Genomic DNA, 20928 nt, shown 5'->3' with positions numbered 1-20928 from the left:
GACAGAGCCAACATTTTTTGTCTCTAGGACAAGGTGTCAGGGTGGTATTTACAAGGAGGCACACTAATTACTTCTGTGTGAAAACACTTAGGGGCAACAGCTTTCTCCAGTTCAGCCTCTGATTTATTGAGGCCATTTATTCAAATGATTCAATTTAACTACAATTTTCCACTTAGAATACCTGAGGTGCAATGTGCATGTGAGGGAGCCGACTGTTTTGCCATGGCAGCTGAATCAGATCCTGGGTCTTCTGAAGATTTGTCAATGCAGGTATGGCATGACCCGTCTCGGGTTGACACTCCATGGTTGTTGTTGTTTTTATCAGTTGCTATAAATAATAACTGTGCCTTGGCCATGGTTTCTTGTCATTTCATTCTCTGATACTTTAAACAGTGTTATTTTCAAAAAGCCCTTATTTGTCATCCTCTCTGCCTGTTGCAAGTTAGCTGTGCCTTGCTCTGGACATTAGTGCATAGTTCTTCTGATTATTTAACACACAGTTATGCACAGTCTGGTTTAGTAAATTAGTGGGAGCTCCACTCCTCAAAATGCATTTTAGAGTAATTGTGTAAAATGCACTTAATGTTTTCTGGCAGGTGTCTATCCCATTTCCATGGGCAAAACACTTGTGTACATAAGATAGTAGGTCTTAATCAGCATTTTCACACACACAGGTGCTTTCGGAAGTGATGTGGCTGTTTTTCCCTTTTGCCTCTTCTTGTGACATCAACTTAATCCCAGTCTCTTATCTATTCCCATGGGAATAGATACACATTTTTGTATAAGACAGCCAATAAATAAAAAAACAAAACAAAACAAAAAATTTCACATCTTCACACTCTCTCACAAGCTTTACCCCTCATCATCCCCAAACTCTCTCTTTCTTTATGTCTTACTGTTGATCCCTTTTCTCCAGGTGGTCCAGGGTGGCCCATCTCCCCGCGATCCCCCTAGAAATACATATGCACAACATTCAGCGATTGTAAAATCTCTTTTAAAAAGGTAAGACAAGCCCACATGGGTCCTATAAGAAATGAGCTTCTTATAAGAAGCCAATAACAACAATGAAAACGCAAGGAAAGAACGAGCTATTTCACCTTCTCTCCTGCCAGCCCTGCCTCTCCCACAGGTCCGATGAAACCAACCAAACCCTGAAAGAGACAGCGACCCCAGGTCAGATGCATGGATAAGTGGAGGAAAATGCAATTATTCTATTCACCATGTGAGTTCCTTACTCTTTCGCCCACGGGTCCAACTTTCCCTGTGATACCAGGCTCTCCCTGTAAGGACAAATGTGTTGTAATTTGTTAATGGTATTTAATTCAGCATTAATTATGTTTTGAAAACAAGATGCATTTGAATATTGTTCCTATCTTTACTCACCTTAATTCCCTCTGGCCCAATCTTCCCTGGAAAACCTGTTCTTCCCATTCTACCCTGAAAAAAGACACAGCATAACAAAATGAATAGAAAACAAATGACATTTTCATGCCTTATAATGAGGTCATCAACAATCATCATCACAATGCCTGCATTAATACATAATGTCTTTATCCCATGGCAGAGGCAGATATCCCCTCAGAGAGGTAGGAAGTCGTTTGCAGCTCTTGCTCGCTGATCTCAATAGCATGTAAAGGTAATAATGACAGCACATTTTGGCAGGCTGTGCAAGCGCACAGTGACTGTAAGTGGTGCTCAAATGTTCCTCTTGCTGAGAGAGTAATTCCTGGGGTTAAGAGAGGGCTAAGTGCTTTTTTACCAGCAGTAACTCTGGGTCAGAAAAGTCCTTGTCCAACTGCTAAAGACTAAAGGGAACTGAATGACTCAACAATCCCATAGTTTTCCTCCAGAATCGTTGGCAGCTTTCACGAGACGCTGCAGACTCACACTGTATTTCATTCAGAAGCATGCAGTAAAAGCAGATTTTTTGTAGTAATATGGGAATCAAAGTGACATTGATGAAATGTTTATTTAAACATGTTTCTCCAGGGCTGGCCGCAGCCGTCTGTTTTGGGGGAATTCTTATCACCTGATTTAGATTTATATCTAGGACTGATCAAGTTAACCATCCATCACAGTTCTAAGGGAGACAAAATGAAGAAAAGGAAAGAAAGAAAGAAAGAAAGAAAGAAAGAAAGAAAGAACACAGGAAACTACGAAAGACTAAAAAGAAAGCGGCTGAAAAACTGGATGTAAACTCAAAAGAGAGGAGGACGGATTGAGAGAGTGTGAGGAAGATGATAAAAGGGAGTGAAAAAGGGAGTGTGAGAGACAGACAGGGTGACTTTCTGAGCAGAGCCAAAAGGCTTAAAGACAGCTGCCAGTGGATGCTGAGGAGTTGGAGGACCAGCGGCCTCTGGCCAGAGATCACTCACAGTTCATGCACATGCACTACCTCCTCTCTGACGGGGGACAATTAGGGTCAGAAAATGACATGGAAGAGTGAGTGGGAGATCAGGGAAAGTTGAGGGGGTGAGAGTGTCAAGGATGTAAGAAAAAGAATGATGTGACAGAGAACGCCAAGAAAAAAGAAAATAAAACAGGATGTTGTAAAACTGAAGAAAAATAATACTTGCAATAAAGCAAAAATAAAAGAAATGGCTGAAAAAACAAACTATAAAGAGAGCAGGTCTGATACAGCCAAACTCTTAATAGAGGCAATTCTATCTAAAATTGTGCATTTCGGTTATCACTCAGTTGCTGGAGAAATTATGTCAGCAAGTCTTGCATTTCTGATGTAGCCCATTAACATCTTCCAAGGCTTTATGACAGCTATAAATTTGACCAGCTATAAACTGGGTGATGGCAGTTATCACCACCTGGTGGCCAGTAACAGGGACTGCATGCTTTCCTTCACTGTAAGAGAGGATAATCATCTAGAAATATGCTAACCAGGTGTAAAAACCTCCATCTATACACATACCAGCTTCACCCTGATCCTTGCACAATTAACTCAGTGTTTCTCACCACAGATAAATTTAAAGTTCCAAAACTTCCATGCGGCATAATAAACTCTGCAATGTCTAATTTAAGCTAAGCAGTTAAACTCTACCTACTGCTTACAGGCTGCTGAGCGAGCTCTGTCACGTAACATTAGCATTCAGCTGTGTGAAACTAAAGTACAGTCACACATGACTAGGACTCAGCCATATATTATGCAAAGTAAGCCAAATGTGACTTTGGACTCAATTTCACATTAAGTTACACACCTGTTGCCTTTTACATTCACTCTAACAGAGTTACATAACTGGGCCTGGCTGGCACACATTATGCCACTGTTACATAGTTCTACTAAACAAAAGGCTTTTCAGCTGCCATGTAGCAAAGCATTCATTTATATGCATTTTTAAAGTTGTGCTTTCATGAACTGAGAGCTATTTCATTCTTTCTGAGAGTGAAATGGTGTTTTTATTGTTAGCACTGAGACATGATGTAAAGGGGCGGTATAACGCCATATAAACACACACAGATAGTTTCAAACTACATATTTTAAGGGACATGGGCATCCATATGCATACGCCTACATGCAGATGCGGACATTTGCACATCCATGTATATACACACAAATCAGTCTTTTTCTTTCAGTTTCTCCCAGCAGCCACACAAACATGCACGTAAGCCCACACTTACAGTGCTGGCGAAGAGTGAGAAGTGAGTGAGCAAATAACCTGGGCCAGGAGGCTTCAGCTGCTGAGATAAAGAGCTCAGCCTAAATAAAGAAGAGCCACACTTGGTTGATCCTGTTTATCAGCTCTCTGCACTTCCTTTCCATCAGCCAAAATGTTTATTTAATCACAACTCACCTCCAGTCCTGCCGGCCCTGGTGGTCCAAGAGGGCCTTCATCTCCCTGGAAACATAGACGAAATTGATGGTGATCAGCACAGATCATGTTTTGCGACCAAAGGCAGCCCTCAGTAGAGAGAAGGATTGTGCCAGAAGACTTTTAATGCCTTGCTCTACTTTGCGATTGAGATGATGCGGGCTATGTCTGGGAAGCGTACCTCCAACCCGGGCACCCCTCTCGGCCCTGGTAAACCTCGGGCTCCTGGCTTTCCCTGGTTGGGCAAAACAAGATACAGCAATGGGAAAACCACACTTCTATTTATTTAACTATTTATTTAAACTGTCTATCATCTTTTACCACCAATATGTTTCTGTTGTTTCCTTCATCAGATTGTAGGTTATTGGGTAAGACAAGATTATTGGAAGGCCTAGACCATGTAACACTAAACCAATGGCTACTGAAACCAACAGCAAGTGAATTATTTTAGGCTGGCAGCAGACAAAAGTGGAGTGGCCCACTCTGCCTGTAGTTCAACAGAATACTCTTCTGTCCACATACAACACCTTTGTCATATTGTTATGAGTGTAGATTCATTCTGACATACATGACAGTCTTTTTGCTCACCTTTGGTCCTTCAAGGCCGTTCTCTCCTGGTGGTCCCATGTCACCAGGGAAACCCTGTCATGATCGACAGGAAAGTTTCAAGACATCATTTCATGTCACTGTATGAGGCCAATTCTGTTCAAGTCTCAGGTGGAAATGCTTACCTCTGCGCCTGGGGGGCCAGGTGCACCATCAGGGCCTCTCTCTCCTATCGTGCCCTGTGAAAATGAGAGAGAAAAACATTCACTACACTTGGGCTGAGAATGGAGCGCAATGTCCTCAACAATGTCCGTTATGAAGCCGTATCGTTCATGGGCATGACGTCGGAGAGCTTACCTGTGGTCCTAGTTTCCCGGGTAGGCCTGGTAATCCTGGAGCGCCCTGGATACCCTGTCCAACACAAATATAACCATAAGAGTTGGACAGACAGCGAGACAGGAATCAGAAGCATATAGACATGACCCTTGTTGTATGGGAAAAGGCATTAGACATGCATGACTGCTCAGAATCTCTGTTGTCTCAAGGGCCCAATCTGTTCTGATACAACAAGCGTTAGGCTTTGCTTACACACAGAGACAAATGAGGTGGTTTTAAATAAGAATTTCCATAAGCCAGACAGTGGACATCTGGCTAAGTCATTCGCCAAAGGCAAAGTTCTTGGAGGGGGGGCAGGGATTGATGAGGAGTGAGAATGGGATGGTTGGTAAGGCAGGAAGGAGCAGGGTGACGAGACATCCCGAATTATAAGCAGTTGTCCCAAATCCAAAATCCTGTCCTGTTTGTCCCGAAAATTTGACTAAATGAGAGTTTTCATTAGTTTAATAAAATATTAAATACTGATCACTGTGAAACGTTATTCTGTGTTTCCCACAGACGGGCACTTTTATGTCCTCAGTCTACATTAATTATGGCCATTACAGATAGCAGAAGTTGCCTTCGGGATGCGACAGGAAGATGTAGCATTCACTGCACTGATAAAATTCATAAAATAAAATGTATATAAAATTTTATGTAACAGATAATGATTGACATACTGTTACAGACAACACATTATATTTCTTTTTCCAAATAACGGCAGTCAACTTCATTTTCATGAACAACAATAATTCATTTTAGGGTTGAGTTTTCACTTTAATGTGTTCTACTGTTACTGTTTGTTGACAATGAAATACTACTACAACAACTACTACTACTAATATGACTACTACTACTACTACTACTATAACATAATAATAATAATAATAACAATGATGATGATAATACATTTTGTTTGTATAGCATTATTCCTGCTAATCAAAGACAAATCACAGTAAAAAGAGGTAAAAACTGATGAAATAAACAATATTACAAAAAATAAAATAGATAGATTAAAACAAGTGGAGAATTTAATGACAAAGACACAATTAAAGACTAAAGTAATGTGCTGGAGGCCATGAGACAACGCCTATCCTCAAACTCCCGTGTCCTGAATTTCACCCATTCTCATATGGTCATCCTAGCAAGGAGGTATAAGGGAAGTGGCTGTGTAAGCATTTGTAGTGTGCATGTGTATATGTCTCTTGCAGTGTTGGTCTACCTTGTCTCCTTTGAACCCGATCTCTCCCTGCTCTCCAGGAATCCCAACATCACCCTGAAGGCGTTTGGAAGAGACAAAGACGTGGGGATGAACAGAGGCAGGAAGGTGGACAAAGGGCAGAGAGAAAGAAAAGCAAATTAAGGACATTAGGAAGAGTGGTAAATTCTCACGCTGTTGCTCATATTTCCCCTTTTCGACTGAAAGTAGCAATTACAGGTCGGCACAAAACAGCATTCATGAACTACCATATACCACAGTGCTGACAGCAAGAATTATGGCTAGAACATGAGCCAGCTTATTCATGTGGAGTGGATCTGTCTTATGGTAGGGATTGATGGGAATTACTCCATACACCCTTATAAGCCAGTGTTCAACAGATGAGCTCCCTGTTGGTGGCTTACAACTGTGAGGAAAGCTGTATATTCCTATAAACTACTGTAGCATGGTTTTCAATGATGAGGCTGAAGCGACAGAGAAAATTGTCAAATCTCACACTTTATACACATACTAAAACTCATCTGAGGCTTTGTGCTAGTTTGGTTGAAGGAGGCACCCAATAAAAGCATGCGGTACGTTTAAGGACTAGACAGAAATGCAGAGATGCTATAAGATGCAGGGGAGTACATATCCATCACATGCTGCTCAAACACAGTCCAATAACGGGAATATTCAGATCACCTTATCACCTTTCAGTCCTGGTTCTCCTGGGTTGCCGGGCACCCCCTGGAAAAACACAGACACATGGGTTATGTGAAGGGACCCCACAAATCCAAATTTAACCTATATTCAGCCTAACGGTTAACACACTGACCACCACAGGGTTTCAATACGAACAAGTCGATCAAAAGCTAATTTGGCTCTCATGAGATGGTTTGATGGTCCCTCACTTCTGATTGCAGTGCAGCTGGAATAAAAACTTCTAATCTTTGGTTTCTTTCTGTCACAGATACTTGCACACTCGTTCGCCTGCAGCGACACAAGTGGCCGGATTCATTTGCTCCCGGGTCCTGTCTTATGCACAGTGTGAACTCCAGGAAAAAATGGTTTATTCCTCCGCAAGTATGAATGCTATTCCCCACAAACATCCTGCAACATAATAGGCAATAAACAGCATTCCACTGTAGTGTTAACTGTAATAAGGCATGTTACGTGAGTTGTTGGGGATGGTGAAGGACTTAACAGTTTCCTGTGTGTGTGTGTGTGTGTGTGTGTGTGTGTGTGATTACCTTCAGTCCATTCAGTCCTGGTATGCCCAACGCTCCAGCTGGCCCCATGTCACCCTAGTGCCAGGGGAGGAGTGAAATAAAAAAATGTTTCTATGACTAATAACCAATACTCAGATTACAGCTGAAAAAGAGGACTCAGGTCCCCTGCCTTTTATTTTGCAGACACACAGATCATTTTGGCATTCATCAAATGGTAATGCAAGAATAACAATTTCCTTGCAAAGAGTGTATCCACACTGCCATCATATTGGAATCAGTGCAAAATAATGCATGATAATATTCAACTAAACCCAGGAGAACAGGAATAGATTCAACGATCTAAGCCACGTCTCTGGGGGAGATTCTGTTTCATCAAATTCCTGCTGTGAATCTAATAAATAAATGCTTGGGGTAACATCACTGAAAACAGAGGCAGCTATAGCCTACACGGCTCAACGGCGAAACAAAGCCTACAGGACGAGATTACAATTAGCCAGGGAAGTAAGAACTGTGAGAACATCTGCATTTCCTCAAGGATCACAGCAACTACACAGATTCAACACTTCACTGGATTATCTGCTTCCTCTTCACAGCACAAGAGAAGGAAGAGCGACGTTTTTAATGAAATCTCGCCTGCATTAGTTATTAATGCATGTTCATTCCCACAGAGAACATCGGGAAAAGAGAGGACTCAGCAGTCTGAAAGAAGCAACCTCATTTTGCATTTTGCTACATATTCATCTGTCTGTGCATAATGTATTACTTGTGTGTGTGTGTGTGTCTGTGTGTGTGAGACAGAGAGTGAAAAACCTCCCTTTTAAAAAGTCATTTAATGTGATGTTAAGTCTTGAAATCTTATTCTACAAACTAGTGAGAAGATTCTGCCAATGTTGTGTGATAATACAACTTAATTCAGATGCAAATAACTTAACAAGTAACAAAAAAAATGTGAATCAAATTGAAGGAAATATATTTATAGATTTCCCTTGAAGTTGTTTATCATAAAGTGCTTAGCAGAGCAACAAAAGGAACAAATGCATTTAAAAAGAAGAGAAGCCAGAGGCGACAGAAAATAATCAAGGCTCCTTTCCTGGACACTGTGGATACTGTGTTATCTTGCGCTACTGCAAGATAATGAAAAATGATGAAAAACTGAAACTATATTCAAACCAAGTGGGATTAACTCACCCAGTCACACGATTTTCCAGTTATTGAGAAAAAAAAAATAATATTGAAAAGGAGACTTAGTGACTTGACATTTTTTTTTGCATATTTCACTGAAGAGGAATGAGGGGGGTCACTTATGTTTGACAGGTGTTCAGAATGACTCCAGCAGCAGAAAAAGAGAAAGGCAGACGGACAGAAAGGTAGAAGCATAGATAGAGAGACAAAGTGTGGTATTGCTGCATTTTAAGAAAGGTCCTTCTTCACTATGCTTTCGCTCGCTCTTCTTTCTCGTTACTTCTATGTTTTTCTCTTTATTGTGTGCTCTCCAAACCATAACCAGTCCACACTAACCCCATCCCTTCTTCAGCACTGGCCTGCATTCACTCAAAAGTCAAGGCCGGCAGTCTGTGAAAGGCCCTATGGTTGTTTGTATATTTATATCTTCGAGGTGCAGCTCAGTACTGCTGGTGTGTATACTGTCGGACTCGATGGATGCAGTGGACACTGAGTCCAAAGCAGAGCTGTAATCAGAAAGGCCTCCACAGCTCCAATTACAGGCCTACTACCACCGCTGGTGGCCTAGAATAGAGCAGGAGGAGCGGCACTGCTGGGAGAAGACGGGACACGACAAGAGAAACCAGCGACATGTTATAATCAGACACAATTATGTGGTTGCTGGGCCAGGCAGGCACAGAGGGCTAGGTGATGGGTGGGCGGGGCATAGAGGGTGGGTGGGTGTGGGGGTTCCTGTTCAACATGGAGAGAAGTTCAAGAGGAAAACAAGATCCCTTGTTGGGCCTGCTGATTTACCGCTGGATCAATTATAGATGACTGAAATACAACGTATAGCAGGCCTGACAGCCAGAGTGAAAAAATAACCTCTCATCCCCTCACACTGTGGATTCCAAAATACATCAGACACTATTTTAGCACTATTTTAGCAGCCATATATGTTCAGTGTGGTAAAGAACCCCCAGATGAGGTTGGTCACCTGCCAAAGTGGCGAGGAGAGTAGAAAAAAGTACCAGGATTAGGCTGGCGGCTGGTGTTATTTCCCTGCGCTGCTCTCGGCTAGATGGTGCAGGCTAATTGGAAACGTTGTCTTAAATGTGCAGGCATATTCGATACGTAGCTATTGCATTTAAATATAGACCTTTACAGCTGCGTAGTTATGGGCTAAGTGTCTGGGGTAACAGGATGTTTAAACACAGGAGGACACAGACTACACAGTCTCAATATAAAATACGCAGTATGGTTAACACACGAGGAGACACACAGACTCTTGTACTCACAATAAGTCCAGGAACTCCGCTTGGACCAGGGGGTCCCATCTCACCCTGGAGAGGAGAGAGGAGGAGAAAGAGCAAATGAGATGAAGGGAGAGGGAGAAGGAGCAAGTTTCTGGGGTTATTGGCTCTTTTTTAAACAAACATGCTCAGAAGAGTGGCTCAGTGTTCATAGAAGCTTATGAGAGGGGGCTGTGTGTGTGTGTGCGTGTGTGTGTGTGTGTGTGTATGTGTGTACGTGAGTGTGTGTCTGAAGTGAAGGTGGGGGGGATCTGAGCCCACCGTCCTTCTGTGCCTTTCCACTCTGCAGCCTCCATCGCCCCCAACAGATGGAGAGCAACAGAGTGCATGTGCATGAGGCAGACAGAGAATAATATACAGACAGACAGACAGACAGACAGACAGACAGTGAAAGAGAGAGACAGAAAAGTCTTCTTCTGTGCTTCTGCTGCTACATGTAATGCCCGTTTCCTCCTACTAACTCTATTTTAATCATTTCTATGTTTTTTTTAACATTATTTTTTGGCATTTCTTCTTTATGTGACAGTCACAGTAGAGAGAGACAGGAAAGGCAGGGGAGAGAGAGGGGATGACATGCAGCAAATGGCCTGTGGTCAGATTTGAACCCAGGATGCTGTGACCAGGACTCAGCCTTAACATGTGGCACGTGCTCTCATCCAGTGAGCTACCAGGGCACCCAAATATATATATGCGTTTAATAAAAAAAAAAAAAAAAAAAAAAAAAAAAAGACAGAAGAAAGAAAAAAGAAAAAGACAGAGTAAGCTTTGTGTTCCACAGATACTTTCCCCTGCTGTACCCACTTACTGCTTTGCAGAAAGCAAAATGGTCAAACTTCCTTTTCTCACACAGAGAGGGAATGAAAAGAGCAGCCTCTCTAACCTCCACAGGCCCACAATACATTATAAAAAAAAGACGGTGAATCCATAGTTTTAGCCAAAATAAAATTATAGTTTATATTTAGTACTGGTAAGTGTAGTTGTTACATGTGCAGCTCCCTATATATCTGCGTATACACTGTACAAGCACATATTTACATGCAGGAGGGGTGTCCTGTTGTTTTTTGGGGGGTTGTTGGCATTTTTCAATGTGAATTTGAGGATCTGTTTCTGGGAGGGGTGTAATCTGGGTGGGCTGGGTCGAGGGGAACGGGAGGCCTGATTGGGTGGCTGGTTGGGATGGTGGTTGGGGATGGGGGGGTTGCCATGGGGAAGTTATGGGGATGGCCTCTGTATGCCTTGTTTTTGTTTTCCATCTGCACATACAAATGACATCATCCATAAAAAAAAAAAAAAAACAATAAAAAACTGAGTTCAGAATGCACCTGATCATACTGTTGCCTCCTAGATGTTGCACCTTCTGTATCACGGGACGTGGGTGTAGTTTAGGAAAAAGCAACATTTTTGCTCTATAGACACAGCTGGGCTCAAAATGTATTTATTAGGATTTTGGCAGCCTGCTGCGTCAGACTCAACCACTGGAAAACTGAACCACGAGTGAGTGGAGTTTTTCTTCAAACATGAATGTGCTGTTTGTGCCAACCATGTTTATATATTTATTTGTTTATCATGGACATGAAAGTGCGCTGCACAGCAATTTGCTCATGTGTTTATGTTTTTATTTTAGAGCTTTCCACTCTGACTGATGAAGTGCTAATTTTGCAAGAATGACAATGAATGAAAAATGCTGAGATCGAATTATTTTATCTCTTCCATATGGGCAGAGACATGCATGTTGACTATATTTACAATGTTAAGGGGAATAATTACTCAAAACGACATCCTATTACGTCATTTACTGTTCTTGGATATCCCTTCCTAATATGTGTGTGTGTGTTTGTGTGTGTGCGCATGTGTGTCTGTGTGTATGTGTGGTCTATTTCACTTAAGTGGTGAATGGAAAATGACTGAGCTTGAAAGCCAAGCCACTGTGCTTTGCACTTTATGTTGCACGTTTTGAAAATGCATTGCAATTAAAACGATCAATAACAAGGCAAGGGGCAGGATGAAACTAAACACAGCAGTAAAGCTTGTCCAGAGCTCCTAAAGACAAGCTCAAAATAAAACCGAAAAACAGAGCCAGACCTGTTGGACAAACAGATGATTTTCCCATCGGTGCTGCCGAATTATTGCAGTCCAACGTTCCCAGTGTAAAACGCCAGGGGAGAAATGTGTGAGCAAAAGCATTACTCCCTTTTTCTGTGTGCGTGTGTGTGAGGTGACCATGATGCGTGTGTATGTTTATGTATCTAGGCGTGTGAATGTGTGAGGAGCTGGGTGTGTGACATACTGGGTTTCCATCTGGTCCTGGTGGTCCTCTCTCCCCAAAGTCCCCTGGAAACCCCTGGGGACAGAGAACAGATTTTGCGTTCAGCTGCACAAAAGATACTGCAGGTCTGAGACACTTGAGCGCACACATCTAATAAACTAGAGTGTCACATTGTTTATAGCAATGAGGAAGACTTTATATTGAGTTGCTTTTTCTATGTCTGCTCTATGAATGCAAAGTAAACTTTGTCAAACATTGAGAATTGTTGCCTGACTTGATCATGTTGAAAAAGCTGCTGCAGTAAGAGGAGATTTCCATTCCTCTGTTACAGCATTAATGCAACTCAGTATAAAATGTGACCAAAAATTGCATTTCATCTAAACAGCACATGCTCAAGTATTTCTGCCCCATTATACAAGCATGTCATCAATGCAAATATAGAGAAATTGTGCATCTTTGCAGAATGGCAACTCATGGTAACATTCACCTGGCACAACCTTTCGCAAACAGGACTGTAACACAACAAAGAATGCTGCCACTACCACTGCACGGTAATTATAACGATTTCGGTGTAAATCTAACATTAGACATAAAGTAATTTAAAATATGTACAAATTAGGAGCATAACTGCCCTATTATGAGCATTAGATCTAACAGCTGCAGAACGAGTGTTGACGGTAAACGACTCTACTTAGGCTGAGTGGTTTCTAAATGCAGAGAGAAGCAGTGGCCAAGTAGCTATTTTGTCCAGTTAGCAGCAGATGAGGGGCTAATCTGAGCTACACTAACAGATGGTGGTGCTGCTCCGGGAAGCCACATCTCCAGAATGCAGAGAGGCTATTGCAACTGGCGTTTGACCCCACAGGAACACTTATCATAATCGCCGGGTTCTGCCGTTCTGGCGTCCACACATTGTTTCAAAATACTAATTACTGTAGATACTTCCAGAGAAAGGGCCTTAATTTTTGGGGTGGAGGATTAGATTGTGTGTATTTACCTACGTTTCTAAGCCTGGAAATATATCTTGCTGACAAAATGCTATTCTCTGAGTTTATTTTTGGTGATAACCTTTTGGGATAATTACATTTTTTATGACACTCCATATCTAAACAACGATAAAACTTTCTGATTGGGTGGTATGTGAATGTTCACACAGCATCAAAACAAGTGACCGATCCCATCAGGTCAGTGAACGCATCATCGCTACACTGCATGTTGAATTCTACCACATGCAATCTGAGCATGATTCTCTGTCCTCTTGAACCTCCTGCGACAATGTCACCAAAAAGCCATGGGAACAGATTTGGGATCCCAAAGACAAAAAGAGTCATAACATGGTAACGTCACATTAACATTGGGACTTTTTTTATGGTGCCAAAAAATTACAGTAACTGGAAAAGTAGCTGTCCTGACTCTAGATAAGTCAGGAGGCTGGTGCTTGCTCAGTGCACAGGTCACACTAGGCACCCAGACGAACACAGGGGAAACACAAAACCAAGAGAAATCTTACTGAAGCATGACGGTGACCCCAACCATAAAGGACACGGCTGCTATCGCCGCCTTATGACAATGGAACAAATGTGGAAAAAACAGCTTAGCCAAGTAAAGAACTTTAAAAAGGCAACAGAGATTTGAAGACAGTCACAGGAGTGTATTTTATGCCTTTTAGTGGCTGTCTGCATTGAAATGATGTCAGGAAGCCTTGTTTCACTCTAGCTACTGTCTCTGCACAATCAAACTGCAACAGTCTGACCACCGGCGTGCTGTGAGTCAGAGCACCAAACGGACTCAGCAACACATTACCAAGGCTTGTAAATACCGCAGGTCAGTGTAACTGATGAGCCTGACAAAACAGCCTCAAAAATCCAAAAATAACCAAACCAAAACAGACATGAGTCGCAAATGATTTCATGATTTCAACAAAGCTTGTATAGAAACGCAGAATTGTTGGCTCTTGTACTTTGGAAAATTCTCCAGGATACTTCCGTGTTTTATATTTGAAATCTATTCCCTCATCAAACTGGATGGATGAATCTCTACATGTGTTTATCCTCCACAGAGTACAAGCACCCTGGTTGTGTACATTACAGTAAACAGTCTGTGGCCGTGGTTCAGGTGCTTGACCAGTTTTGATCCTTCTTCTGATTCCTTTTCTGATTCACCCAGACTGGTAGAAGATGCTCAATACCCTTTTCACCTCTGTAGGTGCAGTGGTTCAGGTCCTTTGGGTAGAATTTCATGTTATTTTTTCACTTTGACTGAGCTAGGCTAATGACTGCTACAGACTTCAAGTCGGCACGCTAAGCTAATGCAAAATGCTACCCATAGGAACCAAATCACTGGACATACAGAGGTGAAAGTGGCATCAAACATCTTATCTCAGTCTGGATAAGTCGGGAAAAGGGTATTTTTCCCAAAACTTTCAAATACTCCTTTAATCACTCAGAACTACTGTAAAGTAATGATGACTATGATCATGATCATGATGGCCCTATCTGTTTGACAACAGAAAATCACATTTATAGATTTGTGCATGCCTATAATCTGAGTAGCTATGCCTAGTTATATGGACAATGACAGGATGAAAGGCCATGTTGTAAAAATCAGATTATCAGATTTTTATACTGACACACCACATTTTATTTTGTCATTCTTGGCTTCCCTGTACTTAAAAGCAGACCAGCTGCGGTCCTCAAGTAAACTAGGATGTGCTGGGCACAGGAGAGTACCAGGCTGTGATGACAGCACTGCAATAGTAATAGTTATAACAGTGTAGCACTGGTGCCAAAACTGTGATCTGGCCGTAATTAATTTCCTTGCAGGCAAGGAGGCAATGTCCTAAAAGATGAATCAGTTAATAAAATTCAATAGTGCCTAAGGAAGTCCTGATGTAGCCATGTATAAATGAGTTTATCACACACACACACATGCAGAAACTTATACATTATACACTTTCTTGCATGCTTTACATAGCTGCTGCATAAACATTTGTCTTATTGTTAGAGAGCTGCAGATCCGAAAACCTTCAAATTACGAGGTTGCAAGCTTGCATGACTTGCGTGAGACATTTTGGTCTATAAATGCCTTATTAACTGAAAAGCCAATATGCAACAGCTGCAGAATGATCTCAGCAGAGTTTCAGGATAGCTTTCCTGAAGTACTCTATCAAATTGGCTTTGAACACTGTCTACCTAACACACACAGTAGAACCTATGCCTGCCTCCAAATGGCTTGTCTCCATGCTGAGGGGACAAAAACCCTTCACTCTGACAAAAGCCTTTTCTTGTTGCATCTAAGAGGCCGATTCAAACTGCACTTAGCCCTTCCAATAGCCATGGAAATATTGAGTAGACAATGACGCAAATGCAGACCTTATAAATTTTCACATGTGTGTAGGTGTCGGGGTCTTTGTTTCAAAGCCTTTCAATGGAAAGCAGAGATGAATGCAAAACTTGAATGTAATGTGAAGCTACAACATTGTCTCAATGGGATGGGGTTATGAGCATACATCAGCAAGATCGGCAGCCAAAATAATGTTAACATATTGACTTGAATGACCCCAGAAATAAGCCACCAGCTACCAAATTCAATCCAGTCATTCAAAAGTCTTTAATAGCAGACACTACATTCAAGTTCTACTGAATCAGAACAATTCATTACACTCAGGAATAATTATCTATAAAGTATGTTGAGACAAAACTTTACCGGCCTACCCATCTTGCCCCTCTTCCCTGGTTCGCCAGGAATGCCCTGGAAATCAGAATGACAGAAAGACAGGACAGAGACGGAACAGAAAACGGAGAGAAGGCAGATGTAGAAAGAGACAGAAGACAAGTAAAACAAGGAGGAAAGAGGGGAAAAACACAGAGGGACATTATGTAAAAACCATATGAAACCCAAAACAAAACACTCTGAGGCATAGCTGAGTCACGTCCAAAAAACACAATTAAAAAGTCATAGCTGTGAGCCTCTCTCAACTTCACTTTAACCAGATGTGAGAAACAGCTGACTGCGGCCCATCCAACATTCTCTCTAGCTCATTACGAGGGATTTATCGCGCTTTCTCATATATGTGTTAAATAAACATCCCCTCCTCCGGGGAGAGGACAGACAGATGCTGCCTGTTGTGTGCAGCTAGCGTCGGACCCATCGAGCTGGTTGGCCGGCTGTTGGAGGGGTGCTGCTTCCAGCCGGCCTCGCGCTGACGCAACCCCCTGGAGCACGTCATAAGTAGGCTAATTGCTCCATGTTTTAGAGGCCATGCTGGAGGAAGAGGCCTCGAGGAGTTCAGCCAGTTCAAAGGCTCGAGGAGGGGGCTTTTATCGTATGAGTCATCAACACTCCCACACAGCCTCATACAGCAGCATCTCACACAGCTGGGGGCTGTTCCCACATTAAAACAATAACAAGACAGCTGAATGAAATGACAGAGGCAGCATCACTGTCGTCCCATTATTTTTATTTTTTTATTTAATTTTTTTTTTTGCCTGGTTCAGCTGTTTGCTGTACATTTTTTGGCATTTCCAACCAAGGGCGTGCTTGACATTGGAGTGAATATAGATGAGCAAGAACTCACTCTTTCACCATCAGGCCCAGGTAGGCCAAAAAGCCCCGGGATTCCAATGAAACCCTGCAGAGAGGAGAGGGGAGGAGAGGACAAGAGGAGAGGAGAGAGGAGGGACACAGGATGTGAGTTTTTGTGACACTATAAAAGCAACGGGAACAACAGTAACTCCCATTGACGCCCGATTTCAAGGGGTAGAAGGTCCGGCGTGGATTGGGGCGGGCTTCCATGAAGAACCAAGCCATGAGGCAAGTGTATATGCCCATGGACTGCATGGTGCTGGCTTCCACGATGTAGTCCAAGGGCACATACCCTCACGCCAGGGATCTCTGAAGACACCCAGGACGTCACACTGAGCTGCTGACACGTAGAGGGACACAACAGGAAAGCGGGAGCGGCCACAGAAAACACAACAAACACAACAGCTGTAAACTGAAAGAACCAAGGGTGATTATAGTTCCTTTGTCTGATGTGCTGCACAATAAACGGTGCACTGCGGAGGAGAGCAGAGGATATGTGGACGGTGGGCTTCACAGGCTTAGAGAGAGAAAGCTGAAATTCAAAATTGAGAGAGAGAGGGAGAGTGAGAGAAAGGAGACTAGAATGCCTCCCTAAGACAGCAGGGCCTCATACGGAGCTTAAACAGGAAATTCCAGGCGGTGGGGGCAGGGGAGGTGTCGGAGCAGCCGAGGGAAGCTGATAAAGAAGCTTTATTGGAACGCAACATAAAAAAATCACTGTTTGTGTCAGTGAGTTTTTGTCTGTTTGTGTACCTAAAGGGTGTGTGTTTGTGTGTGAGGGCTTATCGACGGTCACAGTCTCTCACTTAGCAGCTGTATACAGTGATACAAGTGTTTACACCGCACCGAGGTGTCCTGGGTTTAGCAGTGGCACACACTGAGCATAGGCATAAAAGTGTTTTTGTGTGCTTAGGTGGCTGCTGGTGCAATGTAGTGTGTGTGTGTGTGTGTGTGCATGCTGCCACCACACATCTGTACCGTCCAAAACAGCATACCAATAATTTGGTGTCTTGCTGTGGCATTCTGACTGAGATTTGTTAGAGTTTGCCTCCTCTGTAAACACTACACAGTAAAACTGTCAGTAAAGCTGCTAGAGTGGTGGTTTTGCATATAACTGAGATTCTCTGGCCCAGTTAAAGTCCTAATGTCGGTCAGTCAGACCAATAGAAAGGAAACAGGACGGCCAAGATAGAATGGAAGAAGTAGAGTCGACCTACCCGCGCGCCTTTAGGCCCCATTGGTCCTACAGGCCCTGGTAAACCCTGCAAAACAAACAGAGAAACATTATTTCAGTGCTTCAGCGCTATTACTGGTCCAGCTGGTAAACAACCTGAAACCCTGTTTGCACAAACACCCTGTGAAAGTGTGGGTCATTGTGCATCGTGAATGAACATTCAAGGCTTTTGGAGGTAAGTCTATTAGCCTGCAACATCAGCTTACAATTATATTGAATGTACATGTATGATCCACATGTGCTTTTTTAAATGCATTAAAACCTTTCAAATGTAACCTTCTGCTCGCTTAATGATACCAATCAGCCCGCTCTGACGCACATGGTTAACATACGCTCGCCCAAATATTTTCCTCAAACAGACCTCCAAATCAGCTGTTCAATCTAACCTAATTCCACTTGGCCCTCAGCCTCTACTATGGCCCTGGCTCTGCCTACTGTACCAGTCACAGCAGAGGATTTACTGCACCTGCCTGCCAGGATAACCTTTGGCACCTGGACTTCCGATTGGACCTTGCTCCCCCTGCAGAGAGGAGAGGGAGAGAGTGAGAGAGAGAGAGAGAGAGAGAGAGAGAGAGAGGGAGAGGATGTTGACCAAAATTATAGTAACACAATCACACAGGCAGGGCTTTGTGCAGAATAGCACATAGTCTCAGGGAGAAAGAGGGCAGACAGGATGAACTATAATGCACCACACGGCTCAGTGGGACAGGGGAAAGCAGCGGATGTGTAACATATTTTAGATTAGAGTGCAGTAGAGTAGACTTGGTGGTGAGGGTGTGAGTCTAGCTAGGTGGTACACCAACTCCTAGGAGGACGCTCTCTTTGCCTGTGCCAGTTTTGATACTGGACATGAGAGCTCTGTTTCATTAGTGACTTAATTCGCCCTCTTTAGTAAAATGTAGCTCCATACGTCATCAAATGATCTCTTGCAGAGCAGGGGGGCGGGGTCTGGAAGTGAACAAAATATTTGACATGGATTGCATTTGCCCTTCAGTGGGCCCAATTATGATAACTAATAATACAAATTACACAGAACAATGATTAACAAAACAGATGCAGATGAGCACATTTTATGTATTGTTGACGCACTCTTGAAGTTGGTGACACACAGCCTTGGTCATTAAAGGGTTGATCTGAGAAAGTTCAGTCACAGTTCTTTCCTGACTGCTAAGAAACATTTTCTGACATTGTGCTCTTAATTTCACACAACTCCAAACACAAATGCCAAATTGCACATTCCTCTTCACAGACTTCAAACTTCCAGGTCAAAACCAAACTCTCCACTTAAAACCATGTGATCCTCCATCTGAACCAAACTTTGCCCTCGGACATCACACACACACGCCATCAAATATACACACATTTTACTACTGTGTTTTTCTACTGCACAAGCTATAGTTTAGCTTTACAGGCTTAACAATTGCTTCAGGCTAATATGTAGTGTGCAGGCCACTGTTTCATGCTCTGGCTATCTGTATGTATCTATAATACAGAACAGTGACACTGGTGAGATCACTTCAACCCACTGCTGTAAAAACCTGACACTGCAATGAATAATGGTGCTTATGCTTTTCGCTCTAAAGCAACCTCTTTACATGATGAACACAATGTAAAGATACAATGCATGAATATATTTTTGAAAATTTGCACTGTAGTATGATATCCTGAATTTTGAAAAACTAAATGTACTTTAAACATATGCAACTGACAAAGACTATAGAGAGCAGTAGATGCTGTAAAATAATTTCCATGTACTTACCAATATATATATATATATATATATATATATATATATATATATATATATATATATATACATACACTAATGAAAAACAGTTTGCACATAAAGAAAGAAATGACATTTATTGTGCGTCAGCATCCTGTTTCTGGGCTGGGTCAGGACAGAGACTCCCATCAACATTACTGGCAGAGCAGGAAAACCCCTTGTCTGTCTTATCCACCCCTTGTAATTCTCTACCCTTCATATCTAAACAAGCCTCCTCCATGGCCTGTAGGAGGTGAACACTGATACAGGAGTTTTGGTCACTGACCTTCCACCATCATGGTAAAAAAAACTCCTCTATGGGGTTTAGGGATGGAGAATATGCAGAGAGAAACATGTTGCTGACTCCTGGATTGTGAGTGAACCAGTCAGTGGAAACCGACACTGTCCCAGATGACAACATCTGGCTCCCTCTGGTCTAGTCAAAAAACATGATCTCACACGTCGAGGAAATCCTGATATTCTGATTGGTGTGTGAACAATTTTGACTCGCGGTGTTTCCACTTGGACACTTGTGTGATAACTAGGTTCCAGTTGTTACGACTTGAATTACAGTAATGACATTGACTGCTGGTGCTTTCTAAATGAGCACATGGTGCAGCCAGTGATAAATGAATGGGTTTGTGTGGAGATTTTTACACAAAATTCAACAAAGTTCCACAAATCTGGATCATGTGTGAAAACAGGCAAATAGTGTTTATAGCTTCAGGAAATGAGTCTGTTTTTTGGTAGATGGCTTTATGATTTGGGATGTTTAGTTACAGTAATAGGCCCAGTTACAGTATGTAAGCAGTTGAGAAAAACTGTGAGTTACGGAACAGAACTTAAACTGGCAGTGGGGATTTCCGAGGCGGTGTTGACAAGAAAGGGTTAAAACAGCTAATGAAACACAGGGCAGTGTTCCCAGGCACTGCTAAGCGTTTGTTTTTTTTTTTCTGCAGTAGCTTCAGATCTGGCGTGTAAACCATATAGCCTAATGTATGTGTGTGTGTGTCTGTGCGTACACGTAATATACCAGTATAGAGGTTCAGGTCGAGGCCAGGATTCATAGAAAGCAAATGTGTTCATGTATAACTTCCTTTGTGCACTGCTTGCCGTTCACTGGCTTTGATAAACACGGTGCAAAATGCAGCCACTTAAAGCGAGACAGTTTGGAAATTAGTGGGATTGAGGTTTGGACTTTTAAGTGCCTTGGATTAAAGCGGGGCTCAGAGGGCCGGCCCGGTGGTGTAGTACAGTAACAAAGCCGAGCCCCAAGAGTCATCATCACTTTATGCAGACCAGCTGCCCTTTGCTCCGAATAGCTGGAGCGCGCACACTGCCAAACAGTTGTGCCTATTACTCAATCACCGCTGCTATGGCGATTCAAACTCAGCGTCAGGATGTGCAGCCGCAGCAGCTACATGGGAAAGAAGGGG

General features: G+C 42.6%; 1 protein-coding gene across 1 annotated transcript in view; it reads right to left on the bottom strand.

Moving 5' to 3' along the window:
* Positions 1–20928, bottom strand: part of col27a1a (collagen, type XXVII, alpha 1a) — a 110504-nt gene that overhangs the window by 23571 nt on the left and 66005 nt on the right. The window contains exons 10-27 of the mRNA XM_030065872.1: positions 18194–18247; positions 17711–17755; positions 16486–16539; positions 15615–15659; positions 11931–11984; positions 9629–9673; positions 7191–7244; positions 6643–6687; positions 5965–6018; positions 4725–4778; positions 4553–4606; positions 4410–4463; positions 4003–4056; positions 3804–3848; positions 1384–1437; positions 1236–1280; positions 1098–1151; positions 897–950 (exon numbers count right to left, since the gene is read on the bottom strand). Of these exons, the coding sequence (XP_029921732.1) occupies positions 897–950; positions 1098–1151; positions 1236–1280; positions 1384–1437; positions 3804–3848; positions 4003–4056; positions 4410–4463; positions 4553–4606; positions 4725–4778; positions 5965–6018; positions 6643–6687; positions 7191–7244; positions 9629–9673; positions 11931–11984; positions 15615–15659; positions 16486–16539; positions 17711–17755; positions 18194–18247 (918 nt within the window). The remainder of the gene's footprint in view (positions 1–896; positions 951–1097; positions 1152–1235; positions 1281–1383; positions 1438–3803; positions 3849–4002; positions 4057–4409; positions 4464–4552; positions 4607–4724; positions 4779–5964; positions 6019–6642; positions 6688–7190; positions 7245–9628; positions 9674–11930; positions 11985–15614; positions 15660–16485; positions 16540–17710; positions 17756–18193; positions 18248–20928) is intronic.

The sequence above is a fragment of the Myripristis murdjan genome, chromosome 12 (assembly GCF_902150065.1).
Source record: "Myripristis murdjan chromosome 12, fMyrMur1.1, whole genome shotgun sequence".
In the NCBI taxonomy this organism is placed as follows: domain Eukaryota; kingdom Metazoa; phylum Chordata; class Actinopteri; order Holocentriformes; family Holocentridae; genus Myripristis; species Myripristis murdjan.
This window is presented reverse-complemented; position numbering and strand designations above follow the sequence as displayed.